General features: G+C 32.5%; 1 protein-coding gene across 3 annotated transcripts in view; it reads right to left on the bottom strand.

Moving 5' to 3' along the window:
* LOC110116115 (DEAD-box ATP-dependent RNA helicase 31) overlaps positions 1-26,616 on the bottom strand; it is a 59,033-nt gene extending 32,417 nt beyond the window's left edge. Inside the window, exons 1-11 of one of the 3 annotated variants that reach the window (XR_003700809.1) lie at positions 25,620-26,616; positions 19,446-19,552; positions 12,792-12,847; positions 12,455-12,679; positions 12,160-12,366; positions 12,006-12,092; positions 11,815-11,910; positions 11,515-11,730; positions 10,174-10,356; positions 9,071-9,471; positions 8,577-8,773 (exon numbers count right to left, since the gene is read on the bottom strand). Coding sequence is in view for 1 of the 3 variants with exons in the window: in XM_020849589.2 (XP_020705248.1) it covers positions 9,244-9,471; positions 10,174-10,356; positions 11,515-11,730; positions 11,815-11,910; positions 12,006-12,092; positions 12,160-12,366; positions 12,455-12,679; positions 12,792-12,847; positions 19,446-19,552; positions 25,620-26,536 (2,322 nt within the window). In the remaining 2 variants the exon portion in view is untranslated. Of the gene's footprint in view, positions 1-8,576; positions 8,774-8,872; positions 9,472-10,173; positions 10,357-11,514; positions 11,731-11,814; positions 11,911-12,005; positions 12,093-12,159; positions 12,367-12,454; positions 12,680-12,791; positions 12,848-19,445; positions 19,553-25,619 lie in introns of those variants that run through there. The other 2 variants (XR_003700808.1, XM_020849589.2) reach the window with 2 other exon arrangements.
* Between the last annotated feature and the right edge of the window lie 1,151 nt (positions 26,617-27,767).

Here is a 27,767-nt window from a genome sequence, read left to right as displayed (position 1 = left end):
AATGATCACTACTAGCAATCAGCATATCCCGCATGTCCCTTGCAACTATCAATGCTTGATTGTCATCGCGTACACATCAACAATTGTCTGACCACTATCACAATAGCATAATAGTTTAATCATTGTTACCATCCATCATCAGCTTATTGTCATTATTCATCTATCATCATTTAACTAACATCATCAATTGATATTGTTTGAGCATTGTCATTACTCTTCACTTCATTTGTAGTGTTATCTACAAGATTTACTATAGGTCAGATTCTATTATCAACTTTATAATTGAGAGAGGATGTAAGAAACTTTATAATCTCTATTTATTAATGGATCCTTTCATTTGCGCTAGGCCTGTGATTTTTATTTTCTAAAATTTTCAAATAACATTGTAGTGCCTCGCATGTTCTTTCTTTAAAATATATGGGTGTGTCCATGCAATTTTCGTGCATAGCTATGACATAAAAGTGTATCTCTATTGCCCTAAATTTTATGGATGCAATAATGATGAATTTCAAAGCCAACAAAAAGTACTCTGATTTTGAGCTAAGTGAAATATAGAGATACTGTGTACAATTATTTACATTTTCTCCCAAAAAAAGATCAATGATTTTTAGATGTTCTTAACAAATTTTTGATCAAAATATATTGGCCAAAATTTTCCCTATGAAAAACTCTATTGAAAGAAATATTAACTAATTCTTTTAAATTCCTTGGTTTTGTTTGGTTGAAATTATAATATTTGTATTTTTAGTAATTACTATGATCAAAATATATTAACATTTTGCTTTTGTTTAAATAACTAATAAAAATATGATAAAAAATTTAGAACTATCGAGATGAGATGTCCATATAAACTTATACCAAGCATTTTAGTATGATCAAATAAGGCTATTAATATAGATACAATTCCAAATAGCCTAGCAACCCAACCATAAAGAGCATAAAACAACAAGAAAGTGGCCAATAACCCCAACATAAACCGAACAACCATGATAAAGAGAAATAAACAAACAAGTCAAAAGAAAATATGAAGGCAATGAGGAGAGCAATGGCCCCAAAAAGTATAGTATAGAACAAAACTAATCGTTTCAAAAGCACCAGACTTACCAGGACAATTCCACACATCCAACATCAATAGTAGAGAATAAGAATAAGGAACCATCTCCTAGACACAAACATAGCCATTAGAATAGGGATAAAATTGAAAGAAAATGAACCTTTCCATGTATCACACAAGAAGTAGACACCAAAAGGCAAACAACACACCAATTCCAACAAAGCCACCACCATGTAGCACCACTATACCTCATAATTCACAACTACCAACACATATAACACCAATCAAGAGGATAGCAAAACTGACAGTAACTAAAGACCTTCCCAAGCAATAGACATAGACATACAATCATAGTCCACAAAACCTCCTAACCAGAAAAGATTCAAAGGACAATCATATAACACCAACAATAGTAAAAAGAGGCAACAAATGAGTATATAAGAAAATGCAGGAAAAGAGGCCCAACAAAATTATCCAATATCCATACAACATTCCTTAAATATATACTCGAATGCAAAATAAGAATAGATATCCAAAAAAAAGAAGCAACACCTTCCACCAGTATATTCAAAATCAAATGTAGAACCTTCAAATCAGAGAGAGCATACACATGATATTTCTAATCATAAGACATTAGTTTAAGAGCAGCATTAGATCTAGTGATTCGAACATCAAGTGAAGTGTTATTCATGTTTTTCTTTTTACTTTTCTCTTTATCTTACTAGAAACTAGAGAGAATCCATATTTGGTAACCTAAATAACATTTAAATCAACATCTTTATGAAAGACACCTTCATCTGCAGAATTAATCCCTCCCTCTTCCCATACAAAATCAGAATGGTCAAAAGGGAAAAATCTAACCGAGGGATCATCACAATCCTCATCATATTGCATATCCTCCTGAAGTAAACCCTCCAAATTAGACTGAGGCACATTATAAGGAGAGGGAGAATGGAAACTATGGGTGGTAAATTGGAGATGTTTACACTACTAGAAGAATGATCAAATTGAGTATAAATAGCAATTTGATTGTCAATTTGATCTTTAGAACCAGTATTACCATTAACATAGATAAGGTTTTAGGTCACAATAATAGATTAAAAGGCATTTTTGTTAAGGTTAGATGGTAAGGCAATATTAATATTTGTTGACATTATTAAAATAGGTTCAGCCGTTTCCTCATCTAGATCATCTAAGTTTGTTATAATTGTTATCACCATGATAGGAATAGAGTTCAACTTCTGTTGATTTAGAATAGGAGTATGAGAATTATCTTCCCGAAGAATAGAATTCTCAAAATCCTTAACATTAGTATTCTGAATATTCAGATTATTATGAACAGCAACATGATTTTCTGCGGGTTAGGAAAAGAAGCTTCTGTAGTTTTAGTTTTATCTTTTCTAAGATAAGGGTGTAAGATGAAACCGTTAGAGATAGCATTCCATGAGTCCCGCAATGATTACCGAAAAAGGAAAATATTTCAATTTTCACTTTTTTGAGGTAGCCAAAGTTTTTAGGACCAATCCAAATTTCTTTGAGATATTTTTTAGTAATGTCTTCCACCAAAATCCTAGCAATAGAGGGCCTTGACCTAGATGCAGTTGCTTGATCATTTTGCAAAGGAAAACCAAAAATAAATCGAATAGCATATAGAACTTTTAAATTAAGCATATGTATGAAATCACTAAATGACAAGAGGGGGGCGAATTATGAAAAACTTTTTCTTAATAAAAAGTAACCATAAACAGGAGTTCTAATCTTTTTGTTATTTTTTGAAATTTGACAACAAAAACTTTACTTGCACTTAATTTTTCATAATTATTGCGTGGTGAAATTTGTGATCTTCCTGAAATGTTAGTACTCAAGGACAATAGCAAATAAAATAATATCCAATGAAAAGTTGTTTCAAAACAATCATTATTTGGCATCATCAAAATCTCAAACTCGGGGTCATGGGTTGCAACAATGTAACCTTAGATTTGGAAATGAAATCCAAACCGACACACTAGGAGATTCTTCATTAATGTCAAAATATAAAGTCAACTTAAGAAGCTTCACTTGATAGTTATTAATGTAGTAAGAATGTATAACAAAAATATGGCTATAGTCCAAATCGTTAGAAAGCTGAATAACAATATGCCTAAGATCCAAAAGTCACACAAAAAAGACTAGATAACTTCAAATTTGAAAAGAAATTCCGAATAGCATCTAAGTTAGACCTTCAAATTGAAAATTTCCCAACTAATATAAATTCAAAAGAAGCTGTTAATTTTACCACATCATCATCTAAGATCATCACAGTAGGAACTCCTTCAAAGGACATATGTACAAGAGAGATCGAGGAAGTAATCGGAAAGATCTTCCTAGAAACCACTTCTTTGAAAGATCGAGAATTAACATTGTGTGAAACTCCAAGTAAACTTAAATTTTTAGTCATAACAGGAGGCTTGCTTAATTCCTAGGATTTAGAAAGTGGTGGCACTGCCATCCCAACGAAAGGGAGAGAAATAACACCTCAAACATGACCTGTCTAAGATTGAACCAAATATTGAACAACATAACATAAACCAAGGGCCAAAAATGGCCCAAGTCATAAAGAAATCGTACAAAACACCAAGTTAAACAAAGATCGAACAATAAAAATAAAACCCTAGGCCAAAAGTTGCCCCAAGTCATAGAGAAATCACATAGAACACTAAACTCCAATAAGAACTAAAGTAAACAACAAAGGAAAAGGTGCTTAGAGCCTTACCTTAATTGCACAAGGGTCCAATCTGGGAGATCTATCAGGATAGTGAAGCCGAAATAGAGGAGGTAGTTAAAGACAGAACCCTCAAAGCCTGCAATATACAAGTCTTAAATTTACTTGTTTTTTTTTCAAACTTATTTTCTTTATGTTCTAAATATCATCATCATTCAAATAAATTCTACAATATTTTTATAAAAAATGATATGACTAGATTCTTCAACAATTGGATTTGTTTATTAAAAACTCTATATAATATTTCAAATTTTGAATATACTAGAAAGATACCATCATTCTATTTACTAACAAAGTTATCTAACATTTTTTTATTATTTAAAATAAATCTTTATGTTTAAAAATATGTAAGTGACTAATCTTTTTTTTTTCAAAAAAATAATTCATAAGAGTTTTCTTTTCAAGATAGGTCCAAAATACACTTATTGTCACATAACATGCATTATTAACTAGTTCTGCCAAAAAATGCTTAGATAGTTTGCATTCATTGATTTTGCTAACACTAATAAAATGCAATTTATTTTCGTACAATTACACCATTTTATTAGGAGTCGTAGGGTCGAAAAGCTAAGCCTAATTTTATTTTCATCGTAATAATTTTTAAATAAGTTATTTTTGAAGTCTTAACCATAAGCTATTTGGATTCTATAAATTTAATAAGGTTTTTTTTTTTAATATACTTGATAAATCTTATAAAATCATCAAATGCATTATTTATGTTTGCTAAGAATAATACCCAGGATTTTTTATGCTTTCTTACAAAAAAAAAAAAATCTTGGTCCTCTTGGTTGCCGATTCTTCTCGTTCGATTTAATCCAATAGCTTAAAGATAGGGAGCTTATAAGTTATAACAAAACAAATACAAAGTTTACAAACCGTCAAACCCTATTCTCCTCATTTTCGCGATTCCATCAATTTGTTTTCTTATGTTTATTCCTAATATTACATCCACTTCTCCTAAATCCTCCATCTCAAATTTTTAAGATAGAAAAGATTTAGTTTCTGCAATTTTAGAAAGATCATATTCTAAAATTAGCAAATCATCTACATAAATACAAATAATTACTCCTAATTTTGGACTATCAAATTTATAATAAATACATGTATCAGCTTCATTAATCCTATAATCATTAGATATTATTGTATTAAGAAGCTTCTCATGCCACATTTTAGGAGCTTATTTTATTCCATATAAAGACTTAATTAGCTTACAAACTTTCTTTTCAGTTCCAGGTACTATGAAACCTTTTGGTTGATCCATATAAATATTTCCTCTTCTAAATTTCCATTTAAAAAGGCAGTTTTCACATCCATTTGATGAATTTGTAATTTAAATATTGAAGCTAAAGCAATAAGAGTTTTAATAAAAGCAATTCTAGCGACAGGAGAATAAGCATCAAAATAATCAAGATCTTTCTTTTAAGTATATCCTTTAGCCACCAACCTAGCTTTATATTTTTCAATTGATCTATCCGGCTTGAGCTTTTTTTCTAAAGATCCATTTACATCCAATAGTTTTAGTTCCTGGAGGTAAATCTACTATCTACCAACTATGGTTTGACATCGTAGAATCCATTTCAACTTAAATGGCTTCCTACCAAAATTTAGCATTTAATGCATACATCACTTTAGAATAAGTTAAGGGGCCATTATCTAGTAAGAACATGTAAAACTCATCTCCAAGGTTTTTTCTCTTTTCTTATTCTTTTACTTCTTATTTTAAAAGAGGAGTATCACTATTATTAAGTTCAACTGAATTAGGTTTGTCTATAAATAATTTCAAAGGAAATATATTCTCAAAAAAATTTGCATTTTTAGATTCTATAATAGTATTAGATTCTATAACATCACTCTTAAGAACCATAAATCTATAGGCTGTACAATTTTCTGCATATCCTATGAAAAAACAATCACATATTCTTGAACCCAAATTCTTTTTCTTAGGATCTGGTAGAACAACCTTAGTAAGACACCCCCACACTTTTAAATATTTTAGATTGGATATTCTATTCTCCCAAAATTCAAAGGGTGTCTTTCCGAATTTTTTAAAAATAATTCTATTTAATAAATGACATGGAGATAAAATAGCTTCACCCCATAAATAATCAGAAACACCTAAACTAATGAGCATAACATTCATCATTTCTTTTAAGGTTCTATTTTTTTGTTCAGCTATGCTATTAGAAAGGTGAATAAGGTGGAGTTACCTCATGAATAATATCATCAGCTTCACAAAAAGAACTAAAAATTCTTGAGTCATATTCTCTTCCTCTATCAGTCCTAAGTCTCTTGATTTTTCTTTCTAATTTTTTTTTTACTTCAGCTGTACTGTGGGCTCCGAAAATTCAGCCCCAACATCCCCTGTTGCTTTTTCAGGGGAGTTTTAATGGATTAAGTTTTGGGGTAAATTTTGGGAAGGTCGATTAGGTTTGTAGATAAGACACTTCCAATATATTTTTCCCTCATTTTGCGAGGACTTTATGATATGAGTTCTCGTTTCCTATGAGCGCAAGCCCCTATAGTTAATTACCCTTCCCGATAACGAGAGAGAACTTTTAATTTAGGCTAGTCATCATTGAATACTTCGTATTCATAGATACGTGGTATCCAACTTATAGTAGTAGTATGATGGGTTTTGGATGTTTGAAAGTTTGATATTTAAAACTTAAAATTTTTTCCATCTTGCACTTAAAGCGGATGGTGAGAGAATGTACGATGGACCTGATCAATATCCCATGGTTCCGTCGTCCCATGTTATCATGGTCCCTAGTCTACTTAGTTAGAGGAGATAGTCGACCTAACCTGACAGAAGGTTCCTTATCGACAATAATGGGTTGTGTCGTCCAAGGGTACCTTCTAGGTCTGGAGACGACAATTGCCTAAGGGGATAAATCTGAATCTACCTTATCTAATAGAGGACTTTACGATGTATCAAGAAAATCACAATCGAACATGTAAACACAACAAAAGTGAGATATTATAGGAGCTTTAGAGAATCAGGAAAAAGCTTAGTGGAAAGCAACCTAAAATGCCGAGTAGAATGAGTGTACAAATTCAGAGTAAGTTGTCTATAGCTGTCAATTTAATGTTAGCTTTTTAATGTATAAAGATCTGAACAATTATTATGTTAGTTTTTTAATGTATAAAGAACTGAACAATTATTGAATAACTGTTTGGTGATTGCAGAACTATTGTACTGTTTGAGAATAGTTTAAGCAAAGTATTATTCCTATTTGATTTATATTTTTATGCAATGTTGAAATATTAGAATATTTAACCTGTATTTAAACTGTTTTGATTATTCTATTGCATTGTTGCAAAATCGACATAGGTTGTTGTCTTTATTTGTGCTATAAGTTTCCGATAAATTTTCCGTCAGAAATAACGATAAGACAAATTTATCATAAGCTTTTCAAAGGAATCTTTCGCTGGCATTTTCGGCTGAAATTCCACTGATTTTTGCTAGAAATCTCTGCTGGAATTACCAGCAGCACCGTAAATTACGACGAAATATTCCACCGGTTTTTTACCAGAAATTCCGGTGAAAAATATCCTAGGTAAATCCTTCAAAACTGTCAATTTTATTTTGAGCTAAAAATCGTCAAAAATTAACCGTAAATCCGTGGGAAACATTTTTTACGGAAAATATTCAATCGGAAATTCCTTCCAATGCCAAATTACGAAGAAAATCTTCCGGCAAATATATTTGCCAATGGATTTTGGTGATTTTCTAGCGGAAATGTCCGCAGGAAAAAGCTGAAGCAAATGCGTCTAGCTACAGAGCAGATTGTGAGAATGATCTACAAGTGATTTAATCAGGAGTCGCAAGAGAGGGCAAGCAAGCCTCATCATCCTATGGAAAAATTATTGCGTCCTCCCACCTGACGTAGAGATGCGTCCTCCCATAGCTAAAAAACTCGATTTTTGCTCGGTATTGCTAGGTATTATTTGGTAATAACGAGGAACAAAAAACTCGATTTTTGCTCGGTATTACTAGGTATTATTTGGTAATAACGAGGAATATCATCATGTGAAGATCAATACCGAGTTATACCGAGCTATACCGAGCAATACTGAGGAATACCAAGCACATACCGAGTTTTCTCTAGGATAAACTAGGCATTTTTTTGTATTGCTCAGTATTGCTCGGTATAGCTCGGTATTGGTCTTCACATTATGATATTCCTCGTTATTGTTTAGTATTGCTCGGTATTTGCTTGGTATTTCTCATTTTTTAGAGCGATTTTAGCTCTGGGAGGACGCATCTCTACGTCAGGTGGGAGGACGCAATAATTTTTCCAATTTTTCCATGCTATGAGAGTGATTTGCGCAAGCGCAAATCAAACCAGGTGGATGGATAATCGAGTAAGCAAACAATATGCAGAAGCTCAAATTTAGAGGGGGACAGGAGGGAAAGAGGCAGAAAACTTTGCTCTAGCAAGTGTTGGAAAAGACAAGTTCCTGTATATTACCAAGTAAAATTAAGTGCCTAAACATAAGAATACCTGAAAAGCAAAATAATAAAGAGACAGACAGATATCCTCTAAAAAACATATAAAACATATTAGAAAAATATCTCCTTAATCTAACACTCTTTGATAGCAGTTTCCAATTTAATAAATTCAAACAAAAACAGTATTTAACTCTTGTATACATGTTCCTGGATATAATTTTGAGAGCCCACACTAAAAGAACAGTTCTCGCAAAAAAAAAAATTACTTTCTTTGCAACAATGCAACCAATAATTGCTCATCAAGAACATCAGGATCAGAAGAATAATAATAATAATATCCTTGAATAAATATCATATGAAATGAACTAAGAAAGAAAAAAACTGATACTAGGAGACATTTACGTAAAAATTATGAAATATCTATTCAATAACAATGAAAATGCACTGTTGTACCAGCTCAGTACAACATAGAGAACAATTTGGATAAGAAGCAAGCGCTGGGTTCCTGTCACAAGGAAATCAACAACTCAAATTAAGAATGCAACATCTCTGGTAGTGGATATGCGCTAGATCAACAAATATTACGAAGACTTCAAAAATAAAATGAGTAAAAAAAACAAATATCATGAAAGCAATAAATATCTTTGGGAAACAAGAATGCTTGTTTTACATTAAGAAATTGGCAAAATATGCGTTTCAAAATTGCTTAGCTATGACAGAATTACATGAACTTCTAAGATTTCTCCTATTTCACCACATTTTCAGAAGATCTGGAATGGTACAAAATCAAAGCAGCCCAAACCTGGAATTTGTAGAGCTCCTAAAGTTGCACTGGGATTTCACGATAGCAGGATGATTCCAGTGGCATTTGATATTGAAAAGGAATCTGGTCTTCCTTGATATCAAGAAGGAATTTGTGTTTGGACTATTTCACTTCAGCTAGTTTTGAAATGCAATATAGTATTTCAGTAAAAGCTACTTAGTACGAATCCCTGGAACATTGTTAAGTCCCATCTTCCTCAGAACAATTATGGGGATTGCTGGAGGATTGTCAAGCCCCATGCTCCGGCTAAACTCATTAGCAAGAAGTACAAGCTTAGATTTTTCTCGGGCAACATTTTTTATGGAGTTGTAATAGCCAAGCCATGCTTGGTATGCACGTTCCTTGTTCTTCATCTCAACATGAGCAAGGGCCCTCTCCACCTTTTCAGAACAAAAGAAATGAGTGGCTCCATTATCATAGTTCCATAATATTTGAAATGAAATGAGGGATCGAGAAGATATTAAGACAAAGTTGTGTAAATAAATATGCAAAAAGAATGTCAATTAACATTGGTGGTATGCCTTGACAACACAGTTAAGTATGAAACCTATTCTTTGAATAGCTTCTTTTTTTTATTCCTTTTTGGGGAAAAGTTTGGCTTTTTGACCACCCACAAGCATCTAGGGCTTGTTTAATTGCATGTAAGAAGAAATAAGGAGTAAGAATTGAGGAGGAAAGAGGACTGCTTAAATTGCTTAGTTGAAGGGGGAACTGAGCCATTTCACTTTGGGCACATGAGGGCACACATTATTTCATATAACTATACAAACAAATAAAATAAAAATTTACAATATTATCATAGTATAAATTTAAATTATATACATGAAAACGAACAACAATACATTAGTTGCTAGTTTAAAATAAAAACAATATATCAAAATATATTTCTTTGTGATAACATAATGTAAAGATACTATACTGCATATGTTTATATAATGAATATAAAACATGATACATGCAGATTCACCACCAAATCATATGCCTTCATGCAAATTTAATTCTTTTTTTTATACAAGTACATTAAATAAAAACCAAAAATAAATCCATATCATAGGAAACATAGGATAGGTTGGAATACTCACTTTCTTTCTGGTGTCTGGATCAATAAGAGGAACTTCAGCCTTTTCTATTGGTAAGTCTCGTATGTTATCTAAGAAGAAATCTTCCCATGGTGCTAAGAGAAGTAAGCCTTTTCCTCCTTTCCCTTTCCTGCCAGTTCTACCAAGTCGATGTATGTATTGATCTCTATCAGCAGGCACTCCCAGCTACATTGCATGAATTAGAATGAAAGCCATATTCAACTTGTCAATAGACAGAAATGAAGCCACATTTAAACAAAAGCATTTCTATCTAGAAAAAAATAACAAAACAAACTAGAGAAAACAAGGACAACAAGAATCGTATAACCACAAAAAAGTCCTTAAATCAAAGTTGATCGTCCTTTTTGGTTTCTAGGAGATGGAAAAGAGGCTTTTCATAAGCATGGAATAAACTAGCAGCAAGGATGAAGTGAAAAAATGTAACAAATAAGCTATGATGCACCGACACTTCTCCTCAAAGAGACGTGCAGTGTCCTACACATGTCGGACACGCCAAAAATGTGTCCGATTAAAAAAATATTAAAAACTAATTGGACACGCGTGTCCGACACGCGTATCTTAAATATTTTATAATTATTTTTAAAATATAATTTCTTATGTTTGGCGAGATTTAAATTAAATTTCTTATTTCCTATCCAAAACACCAAATCAACGTCTGCATTTAATACTAATTCAACGAATATTCACATTTTCATTTCTCTTTGGTAGTGAAGGTATTTTCATCTCCTCTCTTTTTGTACAATTACAAATCGTTCTCTTGTTGAACCAGAGTTGAAAACAGTGATATTCAGTGATGATGATATTGAAGGTCAAAAACAAACTTCTAAAGCTAATCCTAGTAGTTGAAGCTTGAATGTTTGATGTTGTAGTAAGTGATTATTTGCTTATATTTTTATGATTGTATTAGATATTTTGTACTAAATATTTTATATTATAAGCTAGACAAGTTATCATGTCATTCATTTATTATTGTTTGTCATTTTTAATATGATATTACATTAATATATATACACTATATAAAAAAATGTATTGCCGTGTCCGCGTCGTACCCGTGTCCTATATTTTAAAAAAAAGCCGTGTCCCGTGTCCGTGTCGTGTCCGTGTCGCTGTGTCTGTGTCCGTGCATCATAGCAAATAAGTGAACGAAGAAAAAATGATTCAACAGCCAAGTCAAATAGTTAAAGTGAAGCTAAAGCTTAATTGATAACAATAATGATCTACGAGTATGACATGAAAATACTCAAATTTTAACCAAAAAAAATTGACAGTTAAAAAGAAGATAGACTTAAAACAAGCAAAGACGAGTAAGCAGAATGCAAATACCTGTATAACAAGAGAGACATCAGGGTAGTCGACTCCTCGTGCAGAAACATCAGAACTGACAAGGATAAGGCCTTTCGACTCCTTGAACTCCTTAGAGACTCTGGTTCTATAGGTTTGCGGCTTTCTAGAATGCATTTCTCGAACATTCAAATTCAACTCAGCCAAAAGATCCGCAACAAGCTTCGTAACCATTGCAGTGGTACAGAACACTATAACCTGCATGCATCACAAAGTTAAGATGAAGAGTGTAGAACAAAGACTCACAAAATTAACATAAGATGTATGTACTGAAATCATTACCTTGTAGTCAACGTCTTCAGCAATGTGATCACTCAGAATTCCATAGAGTATTGAAAACTGCTTGTCTAATGGTGCACTTAAATGCATCTGGGTAACCTGAAACAATAGAGAATTTGAAACATTAGTTCATCAATTGAACTCCTTCGAATCATATAAGAGGAGTATATCTAAACTATTCACGTTAGTGGTACCTGGGAGTGTGTTTCCTCACTGCCCTCTTCAACCGTGCTAATAAATTCATTATCTCTTTTCATAGCAATGTAGCATATTTGACGAACCTAGGTTTAGCACACACGGATTCAATATTTAAGAAGATATATGAATTTTAGCCTGAGAGAAAAATACCTCATCTGAAACTGTTGCAGAAAAAAGAAGCGTTTGCCGTTGTTTTGGCAGTTCTGCAACAATCTTTTCAATATCTTTCCGAAATCCCATATCTAGCAATCTGTCCGCTTCATCAAGAACAAGAACTTTCACGCCAGATAGTTTGGAAGTAAATCCTGGTGTATTCTCCATATGATCTCTGAGCCTTCCAGGTGTTGCTACAAGAATCTGAACTTGCAATATAATGTTAATCAAAATTGAAGTAATAAAAAAAAACAATTGTTTATCTATATCTTCAAGAAAAAACAGTATTGACCTGGCATGGATTAGCTTGCATGCGTTTCTGTTCTAGTGCCAACCTTGTACCACCCATAACAACCTGAACACCAATAGAAGCATGGTACCTCAACAGCTTTGAGGCTTCCGCAGCAGCTTGATCTGCAAGCTCCCTAGTTGGGCAAATTACAAGCACATGGATAGGGGGTCTTCTATTATCACGATCAGGAGGAGGTAGCTTCGCAACTACCTCAATTGCGGGCAGCTTCAACCAAATAATCAAAATTTAATCGTGGATAGACCAAGCTCATCAAAAGAAAAAAAAAAGGTAGTAAATAGACCGTTTGCATTCCAAGACAAAAGAATAAAGATTTTACCAAAAACGCTACAGTTTTGCCAGTTCCTGTCTTAGCTTTAGCAAGAACATCTTTACCTAAAATGCAAGCAAAAAAATTAAAATAAAATAACAGAATAAGAGTATTATAGAATCCATAATGCTTTCATAAGTCGGGCCACTAAATACAGTAATAAATAGATAAAGAATGAAAAAAACATGCAGGTATTTTGTAATCATCTTTTCCTCATAGCTCATCAAAGACTTGGAAGAATTTATGATGCACTGACACTTCTCCTTAAAGAGGCGTGTAGTGTCCGACATCATCGGACATGTATCCGACACGACACGTGTTTGGCACGCCTCCGATTCATGTTGAACACGCCAAAAACATGTCCAATCAAAAAAATATCAAATACAAATTGGACATGCATGACGGCACACGTGTTCTAAATATTTTCTGAATTTTTTTTAATATAATTTCTTATTTTTAAAATTTTAATTTATTTTAAATGTAAAGCAAATTTTTTATTACCTGTCCACAAAACTAAATCAATCGTCCACACTCAATTCCTCATTCATCGAATATTCTCATTTTCATTCCTCTTTGGCGGGTCGCGACTTTGATTTACAATAATGCCCGATGTCATCTCAGCATTGACGTTTGAAGTCGTTACAACGTCGATATTTTAAAACCATCTCAACATCAAAGTCTGACATTGTCCTAACATTACTGCTCAACACTAGCAATTTCTACACCCACAACTTGATAGCTCATCTTTGTCCGACATCGTGTCAACATTAATGACCAACACCCTCTCAACATCAACGACAGATGCCCTCTTGACAACAACGCTTGATACTTACTGCATAACATCGATGCTGTATTTCAACAGCACAGTCCTCTCCTCTTTTGATGTTTTGATACGCCCGACTCTCAACATCATAATATTAATTATTTTATGCACAAATTATATTTTACTTATTATTTCTAAATTCTTTTTAATATTATTCCTATTCAATTTTTACACATTATTTTTAAAATATAAAAATTATTATATCGTGTCCAACCCCTGTCTGTGTTCTATATTTTCAATAATTGATGTGTCCCGTGCCTGTGTCGTGTCGTATCCGTGTCATCGTGCCCGTGTATGTGCATTATAGGGCAAGATACAGACGAAAATGATAATGGGCTATTTCACATCTCTAAATAATGAAATTGCACTGATAACGTTGATATATTATTAAAAATGAAGTTTTGCATCTTTTTACAAACTTTGAAAAGCAAAGTAAATGTTTGCTAAAGGGCGGCTAACAAAATGAAATGATACTTGGATAATTTTGACAAAACTTTGTTTTCATATTCACTAAAGATTCACCAAATTTATAATAGGCGAATGAACATAATATTCTAGAGTACGCCCAAAATATGGACACCACTCTACTCTACAAATTTAATGAGCTTTTATATCTAAATATTATCATATACAAACACTCTCCCTCAATTTGAAGCATCGATTAGTTAGCTCCAATTTATTACACAATTGAGAGAGAGGTGGACCAAAAGCTTTTGTAAAAATATCAACCACTTGTTCTAAACCAAAAGACACAAGTGACAATTTTCTTGGAAGCACAAAATCCTAATGACATGATAATGAACCTCAATATGTTTGGATCTTTCATGGAACACGAGGCTATTAGTGATGTAGATGGAAGCACAAGTACCGATGTAGATGGAAGCACAAGTACCGCAATACATAACTATAAGTTGGGTAATTAGAAACCAACTTCTCATAAAAGATTCTTCAACCACGTGTCACAACCATGTATTCATTCTCAGCATTAAATATGGTCATAATAATTTATTTCTTATTTTATAAGGTAACAGGTTACCTCCGACAAAAACTACAAAATCCAAAAGTTGCTTTCGTGTTTTCAATTGGACAAGTATGATCAACATTTGATAATACTTTCACATTCAAATGCTAAATCTTAGGTGTAGAATTTTCAATGTGAAATAAAAAAAACATATGAATTTTGAAAATTCGGGTAATGATACAATTGTGTTTCAAATGTAAAGTATTTTGGGAGTAAATTTGAAATTCACCCTCTAGTTCATTTTGAGTGTACTTGGAATTCACCCATTTTGAGTGGATTTCAAAAACATGGCTCCTAAAAAAAAGGCGTTCGATGCTCGCTACGCCCATCGCTAATGTTGATTGCCACTCATCTGCAACCACCACTACCTTTTGTCAACCACTGACCAACACCACCTTCCGTCGACTACAGATTTAAATGCAGATGTTGTCGGCCACCAAGCTGACGTCATCCGCCACCACCTGCCGTTAGCCACCACCAATCAACTATGTTCCAAATGCATTATTATTTTACTTTGCATTCAATTACATCAACCAAACAAAAAAAAAACACTCCTGAATTTGTAGTGTTCTTAATCAAACAACTCAAAAGAAATTTTTAATATATTGTTTTTACTTTATATTGTATTCATTTTACTCTGCATTCCTTTTAATCAAATTAAGTAGCCCCTTCATATATAGTAAATCAATTCTAATAGACCTTTTTGATATACCTGAATGTGCAAAACAACAGAATGCTTTTGTTTTGAAGTTTGCATGTGCTAACTCACTCTAATGGAATCATGCCTCATGGAAATCAAATTAGACAATTTCCTATCTAACTTTCAATAGGAACAGAACATCAAGGGTCTTCTTATTATTAGAAATAGTCTAAGTCTCCACAAGGTATAAGCAAATGTGCAATCTAAAAGATGAGTCTCTTCAAGAAGATCAATAGCATATTTCCAATAAGAGGGACTTGCATTTTTTATTGTAGGCAAAGCTAGCTCCAAGATGTAATTTGGTCATGTCGAATCATCAGCTCCTAATATTTTGATTAATTAAGTTTTACCTTGGATATACCTTTTTCACCCATCCCGATGCCTAGGATGTGATCAACTTAAACAGCTAATACGACTAAGCTTGATGGTGTATGCCTGAAGAAAACCAAATGATTTGCAATGTTACTACAAAGTTCAATCTAGGTAAGAACTTTGCTGAAATATTCAAACCAAGCTTGTGGGCTTTATTAGGCACATATATATGGCCTTCTTGAATAGATATGTAGCTCACCCTAAGCAACATGATCAAGAGGTTATTACATATAAACTACCTCATTATGTTTCCATAAATGAAGATATTGCTCACATTCATTTTTAGCATTGATCATCCATGATTTATTGCCACAAATAGCAAAATATTGATGAAGTTAAACCTGGCAAAAGGGATGCAATTAAAATAGTCTATGTCATAGACTTGTACGAACCATTTGGCAAGAAAGCAAACTTTATACCATCTTGAAATTGTTGTTGGGTGCACCCTTTATACACTTAGGTTATACACTTAGGTTATACATATTCAATCTCATTATCTTCACTAGAATTGTTTAGAATAAGTCTTTCTGATCCTATCATATCATACTTTGGTTCACCTAATGTGGCATTTTTTAATAGAATCAAAACCAGAACCTTTTTTTTTTTTTGGGACATTTAGGACATTTAAGGCAAACTCACACACACAACGCATACACAAAGACTCGAACCCAAGACCAATGTTTAAAATTGCGTATTCAGGTATTGAGGCGTTTTTCATTCATGAGGCGAGGCGTAAGCCTCAAAATTAAAAGATTGCGTAAACATAAAATGATAAATTTTTTATATACTAATAAGTGAATAATATAAAACATAAAAAAGCATAAGATATGAAGTAAAATCAAAATATCTCAATAATAAAATAACATGAAATATAGTTTAACTCAAAACCCAAATCCCAGTATTAATTTCGTTAATATATAATTCAAATTTCCAAAAATAAATAGTAATGACATATCACATAAGAACTAATAAGTCATCAGCATTGTTATCACTAAGGGGTTCTTCATTTGAATCATCATTATGGTGAACTGCTCTCTCCCTTTTCTTCTCTCCTATAGAGTCCAATTTCAGGCATTTACTTCAAGATTTATGTAAGTTTTAATATATATAGCGTGAGGCGTAAGCCTCATGCCAGTGAGGCGAGGCGGGCCTCAAGACAGGCCTCAACCAAGTTGAGGTGCAAGCCTCATAAAAAAAACTCGAGGCGTTAGCATCGAGGCGTTTTTTACTGAAATTGTGCAAAGGCGAGCCTCATATTGCGCAATTTTAAACCATGCCCAAGACCTCTTAGTTGGAAGCATAAGCTCTCTACTAACAGGCCAAGGTGAGCTGTGTAAACCAGAACCTAATATTTGCATATTCATAATCTAGTCAAACTCAGTCATGTCTTCGCCTGGATTACCCACTTAGGTATTATATACACATAATGTGGTTAATTCAAATGACTTAGCTTATTCAAATCTAGCATGCGACACTAGAATATAGCTTGGTCAATCCTTCTTAGAATATTTGTTGAATATTGACTTAATAAGATCTACCACATAAACTGGACATAGTATGGGAGCCGCACTCTATCTAACAGGTGACCCAAGAAACTTCCCATTAATTTAGATATTATATAAGCCTAATCAAGCCATGCACACTAGATGCACCTTGAGTCATCTCAGCCCGAGCACACACCAGGAGCATTTAGCTTGGTCTAATAAACCTTGAAAGGTGTAAACTCAATATGAATCCTTTGGATTCTAATCAGCTGTGAGAACTATAAGTCGCCTACCTAAATAACTTCTAACATCGTCGTTGACCTCAATATCAGATTCTACAAGTTGTGTTGCACCAATCATCATATATGACGGTACATGCAATAAAAAGAGTGACAAATGACTACTTTTTTACAAGAAATAACGCATGTGAACATATCATGCATGAAACTTTCACCCACATAATTTTTTTTTGTGGGCACCATTTTGCAAAACAGACTACATCATATCCAGATTATCATAATGCTCCAAACAATTGAATTGACCCAAAATCAAAAGTTGTTTAGGCAATTTTGAAAGCATTATTATTACTACTAAAATAAAAAACTATGATAAAAACCAAATCTAAAGTTAAATACAAAACATAAACTTAAATTAAATAAATAAACTTAAAATTTTGATATAAAATTAAACTTAGCAAAAAAAATCTAAATTAATAAAAATCAACTGAAAATAAAACTCATCAAAAATTGACATTTTAATAAGAATTAAAAGTAACCCAAAATTAGTTGCCTAAAAAATAAAAATCAAATTAAAATAAATTCTAAAAATAGAAAATCGAGGAAATAATAATAACTAAAATATAAAAAATTTAAGAAGCATAAAAATAAAATATATAAAGTATAATAATAACTCTCTCTCTCTCTCTCTGTATATATATATAAAAGAGAAAGCCTGAATGTGGTCCACATGATAAGGAATAAGGGAAGACACATGATGAACATTGCACGTATGTGTGGGCGCAAAAAGGTCAACTAGGATTGTTGTTGAGTTTGGGAGTAAAGGGGGCAAAGGATGCTAGGTATTAACCTCGTTATCATACTATGTTAAAGGAGAAGAATATTTTAATGTGTCTTATTCATGAGAGATCCATCCAACTTATAACAGATGCATAAGTACAATGTACGAGTGTACATCCAAATAACATACGCCAATCTTCAAATATTAAAAAAAATTCTATTTTAATCTTATCATACACTAAAAAAAGATTTCATAGATAAGCTGATTAAGTTTCATTCTGAGAAAGCAATCCTTGGTCTGGCCTTAATTATTCTAGTTTAAACTTTAAGCACTATGCTATTTGACAGCTTTCCAAATTTAGGTGATTTTCTGAATAACTTTCGTCTAACAATTTATACTTTTGAGCATTTGGTGATTCTTATGATATTTCTACTACACCGTCTTTTTATATCTGTATCAGAAAGTGGATACGTTTGGCTTTTAAGGAATAGTACTTTTTCTTGTATGTGAAGAGTTAAATCCCTCCCAATTCTTTTACAAAATTTGCTGTTATTATTCAAGAGTGAGACTTGATTATCTGGTTCTTTACCACTTTTCTTTCCACTTTACAAAGTGAAAGAGTGATTAGATACTTATTTCAGCCATATATCTATTTTTTTTATCCTTGCATAATATCTGAAAACTTGATGATTAATTTTGTTAGGAGCTGCGATGGATTGATATGGATTTTAGTTTACATTGTTTTCCATGGAAAATCTAAGGTAACAAATAATTGCTTTGTATCATCAACTGGCTTCCTTTATGAAACATTACAAGTTATTTTGTATTTTCTTTGCATTAGATCTTTTGCATATCTTCATTTTAGATTTCATTGGCATTACATATTTTTCCTTAGAAAATTTGCATTGCTTATCATCTCATTATATTAGATCTGCAAAACCTAATATCCGAGATTGAGCTGCAACAAAGGCTTGCATCACATATCCTAGCATAATTGGACTTAATTATGATTTAACAATGTATGGTAATTCACAAATATTTTAGGGCACTAACAATACTAATTTAGCAAAACTTAAGAATCTACAAAGCATAAGCATGCGTCACTGTCAACTCAAATACGAAAAAAACAAAGTTTGACTTGGTATTGGTATAGATCTTTATTCGATCATCTCTCTAATATTAACAAACTAAAGCTCAGCTGGAGAAGAAACTGTAAAAATATAGTGATTTTATAAGAACATGTAACCTTTGAGTATTACTGGAAGAGTTGCTTCCTGCACTACAGTCATCCTTTCATAACCAACGGCTTTTATTCCTTTCAGCGACAGTGGAGAAAGGGAAAATTGATCAAATCTGTGTAAGAAAAAAAGTGCACATTTTAAAGATAAATGAGAACTACAAGATAAACCTTAAGAGTATGCAAACTTACAAAATATCATGTGAGAAAATTCAAAAGTCCAAAAGAAACTGAAAATTTATAGAACCAGGTACACCAATTATTTTGCTTAAAGTTCAAAAGAATTGAGGCCAACTCAAAACTAGCTAGGAAAGCATGACCATTGAGCTTTTGATGACTCATATTGTAGATTGGATCTGCAGTAGAAAAAGAGATGCAACATGGCAAAGAAAATAGAGTATATATGTACTAAATGTGGAGGCAAACAACAGATTTATTTGAGGATGAAGATGTCAAGAAGATATGCTATTTAAAAGTCTTAAGAAGGCCTAAAAACGAAGAAATGAAAGAGTCCTCAAACATAATTGTAGGTCTTTCCAGAACCGCTCAATAATGGTTGGGAGTAAATGCACAATATCACCTAAGCCAACACCTGATCATGTGCATTAAGACTGGGCAAAAGACTGATTAAGGTTTAAAATGTCACGCAACATATTCAAGTCACATAATAAAGTAATACAATTCATTAAATGTTAAAAATTATGATGATGGTGAATGATTCAACAATAAAGTTTCTTAAACTTAATAAGAATTTTTAAGGGGATATCCAAAGCTTAAGTAGTAGGAATCAAACTTACAAATCATATAGGATGAAGGTGTGGAAAATTACTTCAAGAAGGAGATATTATTTGTTATATAAAGTGAATCTTAGTATTCAAGGCCTTTCCTCAATCTTAAGGGCGCTTGTGGAAATGCAAACTATATAAAAAAAAAAAAAGTCATCCGTTGTTGTTGAAAAATTCAAAAAGGAGTATTTTCAAACCATTAAAGGAGGGCATTTAAAAGAAATAAAGAATGAAAAGGGTATTTTCAAATCATTAAAGACATTCATGATAAATACACTGCCATTATAAAAAGTAGACACAGAGAAGAAGAAAAATTACAATTATACTAACCATAGGACAGGAATCAACATTAAGGATTATCCCTTTATAAATGTATTTCCTGTGTAGGGTATAATACCATGATGTTTGATGTTTGCAAATGGCACGGTTTTACTAAGCTATATAAATTTAAACTAAATAAAAGTTAAGAGCAATAATGAAAATTTTAGAAGATAATAGGATTAAAATAAAATTTTCAATATCCAAATGATAGGACTTGAGCACCAAAGTAAGAGAACAAAGAGTAAAATTCAGCAAACCCACAGATTTTATTGATAAGAAAAAGAAACACAAACAAACAAGATACAATGGTTCTCTTTCGAGACGAGGGTCTTCCCTCCCAAATCCTAAACGCTGCTAGAATCCCTCAAAAAAATAGTAGATAGTAAAACCTCACAAAATTTTGCATAAAAAAACATAACCCTAACCTTAGGGTAAATCAACTACTTAAAGCAAACAATAAACAACAAATACCTAAACAACCCACCCCCAAATCTGTCATATTTCCTTAATTATTTCCCTCCCAAATCAACCCTCAGAACTGCCCCCAAATCTGCCCTCTTCAATTAGAAAATATTTCATAATTAATCCTTTCTAAATCAGTCCCCAAATCAGCCCCCAAATCTCCCCTCTTCAATTAGGAAACATTTCCTAATTAATCTCCTCCAAATCAGCCCCCAAATCCCCTCCCAAATTTGCCCATCATCAATAAGAAAACATCTCCTAATTAATCCCCTTTGATTAAGAACCTTCCTAAACAATTCCCTCTTGATTAGGAAACTTCATAATTCCCTCGCAATCAAATCAATTGGTCCATCACCATATTTACAGAAGGCAATTTTAGAGAATATAAAATGATAGGAATTTATTCATAAAAATAAGTCATATCTAAATGCATGTGTCGTACACCCTAGACCTCAAGTGTAGTAGGTTAAAATATCTTGGATGTATTAGCTATTGTATGCATTTATAAGAAAATGTCACATTCAAATGAATAAAAAAATAGGTTTATTTGTATAAAGTATAAACCTACACATAATTTGATTTTTTTATTAATAAAGACAATAGTTTTAAATTTTCCAGACAAAATAATAGTTTACCCTATTTTGCAAAAAGGAATACATACCCTAAATTAAAATGCTAAGGTTTCATGAAACCCTATCAAATATGCCTATATTTCTTAAAATACTAGTATAAATATTAGAGTTTTTTATGAAACATTGATATATAAACTAAATATTGCGCAGGTAATAATACCACGACTGTATAAGAAACTCTACTACTAATACAGAAAAATCTAGCATGCAAGCAAGGATTAGTTGTTCGTAGTTGTTAAATAGGCCAAATTATTATTCATATTTGCAAAGTCTTAAAACTATTGCTCTTTTGACAAAAATATCAAACAAGAAAGAGTTTTAAACAACCTACAACAACAACAATAACAAGCCTTTATACCATTACGTGGGGTCAGCTACATGAATTCTTTTTTCTCTATTGTGTCTTATTAAGAGTTAAATTCTCATTTAAATATATTAAAATAAAGTTATTTTTAATGCTTTCTGACCAAGTCTTTTTAGGTATACCTCTACCTTTTTTAGCATAGGACAGATCTAATACATCTACTCTACTAATAGGGCCATTAAAAGGTTGATACTTTGTGACCAAACCATCTAAGGTGACTCTCTAATCTTATATGACACTGGAGCTACTCTAACTATTTCACATATATATAGTTTAGCATTCTATCTCTAAGTGTAAAGCCACTTATTTTCCCTTAAGTTTGAGGGGTGCTTTTATATCACATGATAGGCCCAATGCTTTCCTCCCCTTCAACCATCCAACTTGAATTCTACGAATAATATCCCCATCTATTTCACCATCGCTTTTAACAATATACTAGGAATGCCTAAAATGTGCACTCTTTTTAATGATTTGATCACTCAATGTCACAATCCTGCCACTAGATCTATTTCTACTAAAATTACATACCATATATTCGGTTTTAGATCTACGCAAATGAAACCTTGAGACTCGAAGGTTGACATTCATAATTCAAGTTTTTTATCAATTCTCTCTCTAATCTTATCTACAAGAAGAATATCATCAATAAAAGGCATACAGTAAGGTACAGCCTCTTGCAAATGTTTAGTAAGAACATCCATGACTAAAGCAAACAGATATGGGCTTGAAGCTGATCCTTCATGTAATCCAACTAAAATAGGAAAGTACTTGGTCAAACAACCTTGTGTTTGAATACAAGTAACAGCTCCTATAGACATATCCTTAAAGACTTAAATATTAGCATTATTAACTCTTTTTTTTCCTAGAACTCTCTAGAGCATTTCTTTTGGAATGTTATCATATACTTTTTCTAAATCAATAAATATCATATGTAGATCCTCCTTATTCTCCCCATACTTCTCCATCAAACCTCTCAAAAAATGTATAGCTTCCATAGTAGCTTACCCGACATGAATTCAAATTGATTTTGAAAAACATTAGTATTACATTGTAACTTATGCTCAACTACTCTCTCTCCTATAATTTTAATGTATGATATATTAACTTAATTCCTCTATAATTCACACACTTTTGTGCATGACATTTATTTTTAAAAATAGGAATCAACACAGTATTCCACTCATTTAGCATCTTTTAGGTTTTCAAAATAATATTAAAAATTTTAGTAAGCCACAATTTTCCTTTATTTTGCTAAGCATTTCAACACTTCCATTAAAATATCATCAGGTCCTACTATTTTTCCACACTTCATTTTCTTTAAAATCTCTCCAACTTCTGTTTAACTAATATGATGCTAAAACAAAAATCTCTATTTTCAATTGTATTCTCACAAACTTCATTGAAAATTTTTTCAAAATATTTCATCAACCTAGATTAAATATCCTCTTCTCAGAAAAACACTTTTAGATCTTCATCCTTAATGCACTTCACTCGAACTAAATTTTTATTTTTTCTATTTTTTACTTGGCTAACTTATACATACATCTTTCACTCTTCTTAGTATATAATATATTATATAAATCATTAAAAGTTGAATTCTTAACATCCCATATTGTATTCTCAAAGTCCCTACAGGCCCTTCTATAAATTTTTCAATTTTTTAAGCTTTTACATCCAAACCAATTTTTAAGACAAAGTTTCTTAATTTTTATCTTTTTTTCACATTTAAAAGGTTTAAACAACCTAAAAAATTTAAAAATAATTTTCAATGCAAATATTTATAATAAACTTTGTAATTATAAAGTTATGGGTTCCATAAATATTCTTAATGAAGTTATTACATTTAAAAGTACTTTAAAGATACATAACACAATGAATCTACTAGTTATGTATGCTTGAGCTAAATATGAAATGTAAAGTCGAGATAACACAAATGTATTCATTATTTGACATAATAGGCATGCTTATTTTAAAAAGCACACATATTTACTTGTTAAATATTTTTTTTATGATTTAAAGTTGAGTGCAAAGTTTTGATTATTTCTTAGTTAGAATTTAAACTAGAAGGCCAAAATTTTGCTTGTAATTGGGAATTTTGATTATGATCAAATCCAATTCAAATTTAATTACTCGTTGTGAGTGTTTATTAGATTTTTGTACAGATTCAATTGATTATACAAAAGGAAAAGAAGTATTGATCCTCTCAAGAATATCCAACGTTATCTATATTTCCATCTGCATTTTGCTTTGCTTTTGCTAATGCTTCTTCAAATGTTTTGGTTTTTAAAGAACAAAGTTTTTCCCTTCAAGTGTTCATGCATTATAATAAACTATGAATCTAGTGCATTATTCCCTTTGAGCTTCTTTTTAGGATGCTACATGAAGGGAGAGGATTTAGTAATATCAAAAGCTTGATCAAATGTTACTTTTCTCCAAGCACAATAACAAGTGTTTTTTTAATAGTGCTATACATAATATACATTACAGAAAGCATTAGGGGTAGCCATATCCGAACCATTTGAGCTCAGCGCTATCAATCATCATTTTCCATTCATTTATGTATTTTTCCGAAGGGTTAAATAATTTTTTTACAAATATGTTTACACAACTTCTATCCATATTGTTTTCATCTTCTCATTTATCTTCATAATTAAATTAATTTCATTAATTAAAATGCGATTTTTGCCAAAAAAAAAAAAGTTAAGGATAACGAAATAAGTATAGCTGAAAATGTGGGATAACTAAAGAGAATAACAAATAATAATTGTACAATATGTAGTTTGAAAACATAAAACTATTCGAGGTAAGGCAGTGAGAAATGTGTTGAGATGATTTGCACATGCATTGCTATATAATGGAGTAAAGAGAAGCCTCAATAAGATAAGGATCTAGAACTAATGCAAGACTTGCATTGCTACACATGCGTTAAACTAGTAGTATTAACAGCAATGATTGGAATTTGCTCAAGGCATTTAAAAAAATTCAAAATTAGAACATAATCAGCATCTTCTATGTGATATCTTCAGATATAAATACAAAGAAGGAATTGCAGGGTGACTCAAATAGTTGGGATAAGGCAAATCAGGATAAGGCAAATCACTTGCACTATCTTCATATCTCCATAAGGATTTGTTCAACTTCACAAGGAAAAAATTTAGAAGTTCAACTGATCATAATGAATGCATTAATGCTTCTTCTAATGTATATTGACAAATGAAAAATAATCATCTCAAAAAAGTATGCATAAGGTAGACCGTATTGATGGAAACGTTCCTACAGGGCATACTAAATGTTTATGTTTGATCATTTCAATAGAAAAAATTTAAGCAACCATAAGATGCATTGAAAAGTTAGGCTTAGTCATTCATCCCAATTCCCACAACAATCAATCAGCCCTTACTTTCATATCAAAATTATGTGGCATCTAAAAATGTTTAAATCAATTTAACTAAAAGCTAACAACATTTTAGAATTTTTTGCTGTGAATGTTCAATCAAAACAGTCGGCTCCTAACAACCTTACTAATCTTAGCTTGAAGGTACTTAGAAAACAAAGCAATCAGTACATCATATTATCAGCTACTTAGCTTTGAAACATCAAATTTAGAGGACAAGCATACCTCGCCTCACTTAAGTAAGAATCACTAGCGGGCACAGAAGTTTGCGGTACTGCTTTTAGAATATTACTATCATTGGACAAACGAGAACTGCCTTTCTCAATAGGACCTTTTGCAACCCTATCCTTCCTATCTTCCTTGTCACCGAAGAAATCATTATCAAAATCAGGCAAAATATCATCACTTTCCTCCTCTTCCTCATCCTCCTCCTCCTCCTCGGATACAACAAGAACTTGACTTTTCTTCCGTTGGCTTACCCTACCGCCAATTTCATAATCCCCCCTGCCTCTCTTATTGAAAGCAGAAGAAGCCCCATGCCGATCACCAAGACCTTTCCTGGAATCCGAAGAAACTGCCGGTCGACTTCCCCGCTCATTTCCCACCCTGCTACGGAAATCATCTACATTATCGTCACTATCAAGTCGCCTTCTCAAGGATGAACCCCTCTGACTACGAGCTGAATCCCCATCGGAATCACTACCCCTATTCCTCCTCGAAGACGGCCTTCCATAAGCCGCAGACCGAGAATCCCTCCCCCGTTCTTTACTCGCTAACCAATTTCTACCCATATCCTTACTGTCCTGTCTACCTCGATAACGACCCGAACCTTCGTCCTCGCTGCTATGCCTGGTACGAAAAGAGTCTGCCTTGAGGTCGCTGATCCAATCGCTGAGCTCCGCCTCGTCCTCGATGAGGCTCTTGCCCTGCCCTGAGACGCTCCCGGTTCTGAGTTTTCCACGCTGGATGTCGCGGATACCCGACCTCGCCGGTCGAGCTGAGAAAGTCCTACCGCCGGAATATTCCCGATAATGAAAGAGAAGGCATTGATTTGTAGAGAAAGGCAAGCTCTTTAGCCTTAGCTTTGCGAAGACGCAAGGAAAGGAGGCAGGAGAAGAACGGAAAATAGCGGCGATTTTCATCTGCGTGGAGAGTTCGGGGGTTTTAGGAGGGTTTGGGCTTCATGCCATTTTTGATAGGGTTTGTGCGCACGATGGATAAGTTTAGGGGTGCAAAGGCCTCTAGTTGAGCACGAGCCATAGCCGGTTCGAGTCGGCTCGAGAATTTTTTAGATGGCTTAAAGTTGAGCTTGAGCTCTACTCGAATCAAGAACTCGAGTTCGAACTCTACTTATGTGTCTGAATCCCAGCCTCAAATTGGGCTAGTTAGCTCGAGCTCGAAAAACCAATTCGAGCTCAGCTCGAGTAAAGGCTCGACTACAGGTTTTTTTTTTTTTTTTTTTTTTTTTTTGGGACATTTAGGCCATTTAAGGCAAACTCACACACACAACGCATGCACATGGACTCAAACCTTAGACCTCTTAGTTGGAAGCCTAAGCTTTCAACCAATAGGCCAAGGAGAGTTGTGTCGACTACAGGTTTAAATTGAAGGCTTCTTTATAAAATTTTCATTATAAGAAAATGCAAAATACACCAATAATATTCTTAGTTATTCTTCTTTCATAAAAAATGAACATATTTAATGTCAAAGAACATTGTATATACAAACCAAATCACATTACTTTATTAAGAGGACATGAAAGTATAAATTCTTTAATAAAATATGCTTGACAATAATAAAGATCGCCAGTTACTAATTGATGTAAGAATCATAAAAATAAAAATCAAATCAAACATTGTGATCGGATGCATCCATCATAATCTACAAACAAGCCTATGACTGAACATCAAGGGCAACATTCACTATGCATATAGTAGAAATTTAACAATAGTATAAATTTAATATGACTTTGATACCAATATAAAATACAACTACAAACACAACAATACAACTACAAATATTCCTCACAAAGTTCAATTTACATATATGAAATTAGAACATTACAAAATTAACTAAGAAAAATTAATTCTTCATGCTTTCTTCATCTTTGAAAACTTGCAATTGACAAAAAGAACATTAGAATGATTGCCTAAATTTAAAAAGAATAAAAAATACATAAAATAAATCATAAAATAATATTACAAAATTTCACTTCTCCAAGCCTTCAACATCCTCTCATAAATTTTGGTGTCAATCTTTAAATCATTTGAATTTAGCATTGATTATAAAAAATTTTAAATAAGATGTAATTTATCATGAAAATTATCTTAAGTGCATGGTATTGATGTATTGATATCTCAATCTTTTCATCTT

The sequence above is a fragment of the Dendrobium catenatum genome, unplaced genomic scaffold, assembly GCF_001605985.2.
Source record: "Dendrobium catenatum unplaced genomic scaffold, ASM160598v2 fragScaff_scaffold_621, whole genome shotgun sequence".
NCBI lineage: Eukaryota > Viridiplantae > Streptophyta > Magnoliopsida > Asparagales > Orchidaceae > Dendrobium > Dendrobium catenatum.
This window is presented reverse-complemented; position numbering and strand designations above follow the sequence as displayed.